The 8,963-nt window shown below is 43.2% G+C and overlaps 1 protein-coding gene across 1 annotated transcript in view; it reads left to right on the top strand.

Moving 5' to 3' along the window:
* The window catches only part of LOC106590999 (oxysterol-binding protein-related protein 10), a 133,377-nt gene that overhangs the window by 22,637 nt on the left and 101,777 nt on the right, over positions 1-8,963 (top strand). Inside the window, 1 exon segment of the mRNA XM_045712704.1 lies at positions 1-52. This exon segment is cut by the window's left edge and continues 28 nt beyond it. Coding sequence (XP_045568660.1) covers positions 1-52 — 52 coding nt within the window.

Raw genomic sequence — 8,963 nt, 5'->3', positions numbered from 1 at the left:
GATGAGTCAGATGCAGCTCTGTGCCCGGCGCCACTCTGACTCCAGTGCCAAGGTAGAATCTATAGGCTGTACCACCTCCTCCTTTACCCACTGTAGAATCTATAGGCTGTACCACCTCATCCTTTACCTCCTTTACCTACTGTAGAATCTATAGGCTATACCACCTCATCCTTTACCTCCTGTAGAATCTATAGGCTGTACCACCTCATCCTTTACCTCCTTTACCTACTGTAGAATCTATAGGCTGTACCACCTCATCCTTTACCAACTGTAGAATCTATAGGCTGTACCACCTCATCCTTTACCTACTGTAGAATCTATAGGCTGTACCACCTCATCCTTTACCTACTGTAGAATCTATAGGCTGTACCACCTCATCCTTTACCTACTGTAGAATCTATAGGCTGTACCACCTCATCCTTTACCTACTGTAGAATCTATAGGCTGTACCACCTCATTCTTTAGCTACTGTAGAATCTATAGGCTGTACCACCTCATCCTTTACCTACTGTAGAATCTATAGGCTATACCACCTCATCCTTTACCTACTGTAGAATCTATAGGCTATACCACCTCATCCTTTACCTACTGTAGAATCTATAGGCTGTACCACCTCATTCTTTAGCTACTGTAGAATCTATAGGCTGTACCACCTCATCCTTTACCTCCTGTAGAATCTATAGGCTGTACCACCTCATCCTTTACCTCCTGTAGAATCTATAGGCTGTACCACCTCATCCTTTACCTCCTTTACCTACTGTAGAATCTATAGGCTGTACCACCTCATCCTTTACATACTGTAGAATCTATAGGCTGTACCACCTCATCCTTTACATACTGTAGAATCTATAGGCTGTACCACCTCATCCTTTACCTACTGTAGAATCTATAGGCTGTACCACCTCATCCTTTACCTCCTGTAGAATCTATAGGCTGTACCACCTCATCCTTTACCTACTGTAGAATCTATAGGCTGTACCACCTCATCCTTTACCTCCTTTACCTACTGTAGAATCTATAGGCTGTACCACCTCCTCCTTTACCTCCTTTACCTCCTGTAGAATCTATATGCTGTACCACCTCCTCCTTTACCTCCTTTATCTCCTGTAGAATCTATGGGCTGTACCACCTCATCCTTTACCTCCTTTACCTACTGTAGAATCTATAGGCTGTACCACCTCCTCCTTTACCTCCTTTACCTCCTGTAGAATCTATAGGCTGTACCACCTCATCCTTTACCTCCTTTACCTACTGTAGAATCTATAGGCTGTACCACCTCCTCCTTTACCTACTGTAGAATCTATAGGCTGTACCACCTCATCCTTTACCTCCTGTAGAATCTATAGGCTGTACCACCTCATCCTTTACCTCCTGTAGAATCTATAGGCTGTACCACCTCCTCCTTTACCTCCTGTAGAATCTATAGGCTGTACCACCTCATCCTTTACCTCCTTTACCTACTGTAGAATCTATAGGCTGTACCACCTCATCCTTTACCTACTGTAGAATCTATAGAATATACCACCTCATCCTTTACCAACTGTAGAATCTATTGGCTGTACCACCTCATCCTTTACCTCCTTTACCTCCTGTAGAATCGATAGGCTGTACCACCTCATCCTTTACCTACTGTAGAATCCATAGGCTATACCACCTCCTCCTTTACCTCCTGTAGAATCTATAGGCTGTACCACCTCATCCTTTACCTCCTGTACAATCTATAGGCTGTACCACCTCATCCTTTACCTACTGTAGAATCCATAGGCTATACCACCTCATCCTTTACCTACTGTAGAATCCATAGGCTATACCACCTCATCCTTTACCTCCTGTAGAATCTATAGGCTGTACCACCTCCTCCTTTACCTCCTGTAGAATCTATAGGCTGTACCACCTCATCCTTTACCTCCTTTACATACTGTAGAATCTATAGGCTATACCACCTCATCCTTTACCTCCTTTACCTACTGTAGAATCTATAGGCTGTACCACCTCCTCCTTTACCTACTGTAGAATCTATAGGCTGTACCACCTCATCCTTTACCTACTGTAGAATCTATAGGCTGTACCACCTCATCCTTTACCTCACTGTAGAATCTATAGGCTATACCACCTCATCCTTTACCTACTGTAGAATCTATAGGCTGTACCACCTCATCCTTTACCTCCTTTACCTACTGTAGAATCTATAGGCTGTACCACCTCATCCTTTACCTCCTTTACCTACTGTAGAATCTATAGGCTGTACCACCTCATCCTTTACCTCCTTTACCTACTGTAGAATCTATAGGCTGTACCACCTCATCCTTTACCTACTGTAGAATTTATAGGCTGTACCACCTCATCCTTTACCTCCTGTAGAATCTATAGGTTATACCACCTCATCCTTTACCTACAGTAGAATCTATAGGCTGTACCACCTCATCCTTTACCAACTGTAGAATCTATAGGCTTTACCACCTCCTCCTTTACCTCCTGTAGAATCTATAGGCTGTACCACCTCATCCTTTACCTACAGTAGAATCTATATACGCTGTACCACCTCATCCTTTACCACCTTTACCTCCTGTAGAATCTATAGGCTATACCACCTCATCCTTTACCTCCTGTAGAATCTATAGGCTATACCACCTCATCCTTTACCTCCTGTAGAATATATAGGCTATACCACCTCATCCTTTACCTCCTGTAGAATCTATAGGCTATACCACCTCATCCTTTACCTCCTTTACCTCCTGTAGAATCTATAGGCTGTACCACCTCATCCTTTACCTCCTGTAGAATCTATAGGCTGTACCACCTCATCCTTTACCTCCTGTAGAATCTATAGGCTGTACCACCTCATCCTTTACCTACTGTAGAATCTATAGGCTATACCACCTCATCCTTTACCTCCTGTAGAATCTATAGGCTGTACCACCTCATCATTTACCTCCTGTAGAATCTATAGGCTGTACCACCTCATCCTTTACCTACTGTAGAATCTATAGGCTGTACCACCTCATCCTTTACCTCCTTTACCTACTGTAGAATCTATAGGCTGTACCACCTCATCCTTTACCTCCTTTACCTACTGTAGAATCTATAGGCTGTACCACCTCATCCTTTACCTACTGTAGAATCTATAGGCTGTACCACCTCATCCTTTACCTACTGTAGAATCTATAGGCTGTACCACCTCATCCTTTACCTCCTTTACCTACTGTAGAATCTATAGGCTGTACCACCTCATCCTTTACCTCCTGTAGAATCTATAGGCTGTACCACCTCATCCTTTACCTACTGTAGAATCTATAGGCTGTACCACCTCATCCTTTACCTCCTGTAGAATCTATAGGCTGTACCACCTCATCCTTTACCTCCTTTACCTACTGTAGAATCTATAGGCTGTACCACCTCATCCTTTACCTCCTGTAGAATCTATAGGCTGTACCACCTCATCCTTTACCTCCTGTAGAATCTATAGGCTGTACCACCTCATCCTTTACCTCCTTTACCTCCTGTAGAATCTATAGGCTGTACCACCTCATCCTTTACCTCCTTTACCAACTGTAGAATCTATAGGCTGTACCACCTCATCCTTTACCTCCTTTACCTCCTGTAGAATCTATAGGCTATACCACCTCATCCTTTACCTCCTTTACCTCCTGTAGAATCTATAGGCTATACCACCTCATCCTTTACCTCCTTTACCTCCTGTAGAATCTATAGGCTGTACCACCTCATCCTTTACCTCCTGTAGAATCTATAGGCTGTAACACCTCATCCTTTACCTACAGTAGAATCTATAGGCTGTACCACCTCATCCTTTACCTCCTGTAGAATCTATAGGCTGTACCACCTCATCCTTTACCTACTGTAGAATCTATAGGCTGTACCACCTCATCCTTTACCTACTGTAGAATCTATAGGCTGTACCACCTCATCCTTTACCTCCTTTACCTCCTGTAGAATCTATAGTCTATACCACCTCATCCTTTACCTACTGTAGAATCTATAGGCTGTACCACCTCGTCCTTTACCTCCTTTACCAACTGTAGAATCTATAGGCTGTACCACCTCATCCTTTACCTCCTTTACCAACTGTAGAATCTATAGTCTATACCACCTCATCCTTTACCTACTGTAGAATCTATAGGCTGTACCACCTCATCCTTTACCTCCTTTACCTCCTGTAGAATCTATAGGCTGTACCACCTCATCCTTTACCTCCTTTACCTCCTGTAGAATCTATAGGCTGTACCACCTCATCCTTTACCTCCTGTAGAATCTATTGGCTGTACCACCTCATCCTTTACCTACTGTAGAATCTATAGGCTGTACCACCTCATCCTTTACCTCCTGTAGAATCTATAGGCTATACCACCTCATCCTTTACCTCCTTTACCTACTGTAGAATCTATAGGCTGTACCACCTCATCCTTTACCTCCTGTAGAATCTATAGGCTGTACCACCTCATCCTTTACCTCCTGTAGAATCTATAGGCTATACCACCTCATCCTTTACCTCCTTTACCTCCTGTAGAATCTATAGGCTGTACCACCTCATCCTTTACCTCCTTTACCAACTGTAGAATCTATAGGCTGTACCACCTCATCCTTTACCTCCTTTACCTACTGTAGAATCTATAGGCTGTACCACCTCATCCTTTACCTCCTTTACCTACTGTAGAATCTATAGGCTATACCACCTCATCCTTTACCTCCTTTACCTCCTGTAGAATCTATAGGCTGTACCACCTCATCCTTTACCTCCTGTAGAATCTATAGGCTGTAACACCTCATCCTTTACCTACAGTAGAATCTATAGGCTGTACCACCTCATCCTTTACCTCCTGTAGAATCTATAGGCTATACCACCTCATCCTTTACCTACTGTAGAATCTATAGGCTGTACCACCTCATCCTTTACCTACTGTAGAATCTATAGGCTGTACCACCTCATCCTTTACCTCCTTTACCTCCTGTAGAATCTATAGTCTATACCACCTCATCCTTTACCTACTGTAGAATCTATAGGCTGTACCACCTCGTCCTTTACCTCCTTTACCAACTGTAGAATCTATAGGCTGTACCACCTCATCCTTTACCTCCTTTACCAACTGTAGAATCTATAGTCTATACCACCTCATCCTTTACCTACTGTAGAATCTATAGGCTGTACCACCTCATCCTTTACCTCCTTTACCTACTGTAGAATCTATAGGCTGTACCACCTCATCCTTTACCTCCTTTACCTACTGTAGAATCTATAGGCTGTACCACCTCATCCTTTACCAACTGTAGAATCTATAGGCTGTACCACCTCATCCTTTACCTCCTGTAGAATCTATAGGCTGTACCACCTCATCCTTTACCTCCTGTAGAATCTATAGGCTGTACCACCTCATCCTTTACCTACTGTAGAATCTATAGGCTGTACCACCTCATCCTTTACCTACTGTAGAATCTATAGGCTGTACCACCTCATCCTTTACCTACTGTAGAATCTATAGGCTGTACCACCTCATCCTTTACCTACTGTAGAATCTATAGGCTGTACCACCTCATCCTTTACCTACTGTAGAATCTATAGGCTGTACCACCTCATTCTTTAGCTACTGTAGAATCTATAGGCTGTACCACCTCATCCTTTACCTCCTGTAGAATCTATAGGCTGTACCACCTCATCCTTTACCTCCTGTAGAATCTATAGGCTGTACCACCTCATCCTTTACCTCCTTTACCTCCTGTAGAATCTATAGGCTGTACCACCTCATCCTTTACATACTGTAGAATCTATAGGCTGTACCACCTCATCCTTTACATACTGTAGAATCTATAGGCTGTACCACCTCATCCTTTACCTCCTTTAGCTACTGTAGAATCTATAGGCTATACCACCTCATCCTTTACCTCCTTTACCTACTGTAGAATCTATAGGCTGTACCACCTCATCCTTTACCTCCTTTACCTACTGTAGAATCTATAGGCTGTACCACCTCATCCTTTACCTACTGTAGAATCTATAGGCTGTACCACCTCATCCTTTACCTCCTGTAGAGTCTATAGGCTGTACCACCTCCTCCTTTACCTACTGTAGAATCTATAGGCTGTACCACCTCATCCTTTACCTCCTTTACCTACTGTAGAATCTATAGGCTGTACCATCTCCTCCTTTACCGCCTTTACCTCCTATAGAATCTATATGCTGTACCACCTCCTCCTTTACCTCCTTTATCTCCTGTAGAATCTATGGGCTGTACCACCTCATCCTTTACCTCCTTTACCTACTGTAGAATCTATAGGCTGTACCACCTCCTCCTTTACCTCCTTTACCTCCTGTAGAATCTATAGGCTGTACCACCTCATCCTTTACCTCCTTTACCTACTGTAGAATCTATAGGCTGTACCACCTCCTCCTTTACCTCCTGTAGAATCTATAGGCTGTACCACCTCATCCTTTACCTCCTGTAGAATCTATAGGCTGTACCACCTCCTCCTTTACCTCCTGTAGAATCTATAGGCTGTACCACCTCCTCCTTTACCTCCTGTAGAATCTATAGGCTGTACCACCTCATCCTTTACCTCCTTTACCTACTGTAGAATCTATAGGCTGTACCACATCATCCTTTACCTACTGTAGAATCTATAGGCTATACCACCTCATCCTTTACCAACTGTAGAATCTATTGGCTGTACCACCTCATCCTTTACCTCCTTTACCTCCTGTAGAATCGATAGGCTGTACCACCTCATCCTTTACCTACTGTAGAATCCATAGGCTATACCACCTCCTCCTTTACCTCCTGTAGAATCTATAGGCTGTACCACCTCATCCTTTACCTCCTGTAGAATCTATAGGCTATACCACCTCATCCTTTACCAACTGTAGAATCTATAGGCTGTACCACCTCATCCTTTACCTACTGTAGAATCTATAGGCTGTACCACCTCATCCTTTACCTACTGTAGAATCTATAGGCTATACCACCTCATCCTTTACCTACTGTAGAATCTATAGGCTATACCACCTCATCCTTTACCTTCTGTAGAATCTATAGGCTGTACCACCTCATTCTTTAGCTACTGTAGAATCTATAGGCTGTACCACCTCATCCTTTACCTCCTGTAGAATCTATAGGCTGTACCACCTCATCCTTTACCTCCTGTAGAATCTATAGGCTGTACCACCTCATCCTTTACCTCCTTTACCTACTGTAGAATCTATAGGCTGTACCACCTCATCCTTTACATACTGTAGAATCTATAGGCTGTACCACCTCATCCTTTACATACTGTAGAATCTATAGGCTGTACCACCTCATCCTTTACCTCCTTTACCTACTGTAGAATCTATAGGCTATACCACCTAATACTTTACCTCCTTTACCTACTGTAGAATCTATAGGCTGTACCACCTCATCCTTTACCTACTGTAGAATCCATAGGCTATACCACCTCATCCTTTACCTACTGTAGAATCCATAGGCTATACCACCTCATCCTTTACCTCCTGTAGAATCTATAGGCTGTACCACCTCCTCCTTTACCTCCTGTGGAATCTATAGGCTGTACCACCTCATCCTTTAACTCCTTTACATACTGTAGAATCTATAGGCTATACCACCTCATCCTTTACCTCCTTTACCTCCTGTAGAATCTATAGGCTGTACCACCTCCTCCTTTACCTCCTGTAGAATCTATAGGCTATACCACCTCATCCTTTACCTCCTGTAGAATCTATAGGCTGTACCACCTCATCCTTTACCTCCTTTACCTACTGTAGAATCTATAGGCTGTACCACCTCATCCTTTACCTCCTTTACCTCCTGTAGAATCTATAGGCTATACCACCTCATCCTTTACCTCCTTTACCTCCTGTAGAATCTATAGGCTGTACCACCTCATCCTTTACCTACTGTAGAATCTATAGGCTGTACCACCTCATCCTTTACCTCCTGTAGAATCTATAGGCTATACCACCTCATCCTTTACCTACAGTAGAATCTATAGGCTGTACCACCTCATCCTTTACCAACTGTAGAATCTATAGGCTGTACCACCTCCTCCTTTACCTCCTGTAGAATCTATAGGCTGTACCACCTCATCCTTTACCATCTGTAGAATCTATAGGCTGTACCACCTCCTCCTTTACCTCCTGTAGAATCTATAGGCTATACCACCTCATCCTTTACCTCCTGTAGAATCTATAGGCTATACCACTTCATCCTTTACCTCCTGTAGAATCTATAGGCTGTACCACTTCATCCTTTACCACCTTTACCTCCTGTAGAATCTATAGGCTATACCACCTCATCCTTTACCTCCTGTAGAATCTATAGGCTATACCACCTCATCCTTTACCTCCTGTAGAATATATAGGCTATACCACCTCATCCTTTACCTCCTGTAGAATCTATAGGCTATACCACCTCATCCTTTACCTCCTTTACCTCCTGTAGAATCTATAGGCTGTACCACCTCATCCTTTACCTCCTGTAGAATCTATTGGCTGTACCACCTCATCCTTTACCTCCTGTAGAATCTATAGGCTGTACCACCTCATCCTTTACCTACTGTAGAATCTATAGGCTATACCACCTCATCCTTTACCTCCTAGTAGAATCTATAGGCTGTACCACCTCATCCTTTATCTCCTGTAGAATCTATAGGCTGTACCACCTCATCCTTTACCTCCTTTACCTCCTGTAGAATCTATAGGCTATACCACCTCATCCTTTACCTCCTTTACCTCCTGTAGAATCTATAGGCTGTACCACCTCATCCTTTACCTCCTGTAGAATCTATAGGCTGTACCACCTCATCCTTTACCTCCTGTAGAATCTATAGGCTATACCACCTCATCCTTTACCTCCTTTACCTCCTGTAGAATCTATAGGCTGTACCACCTCATCCTTTACCTCCTGTAGAATCTATTGGCTGTACCACCTCATCCTTTACCTACTGTAGAATCTATAGGC

The sequence above is a fragment of the Salmo salar genome, chromosome ssa02 (genome assembly GCF_905237065.1).
Source record: "Salmo salar chromosome ssa02, Ssal_v3.1, whole genome shotgun sequence".
In the NCBI taxonomy this organism is placed as follows: domain Eukaryota; kingdom Metazoa; phylum Chordata; class Actinopteri; order Salmoniformes; family Salmonidae; genus Salmo; species Salmo salar.
This window is presented reverse-complemented; position numbering and strand designations above follow the sequence as displayed.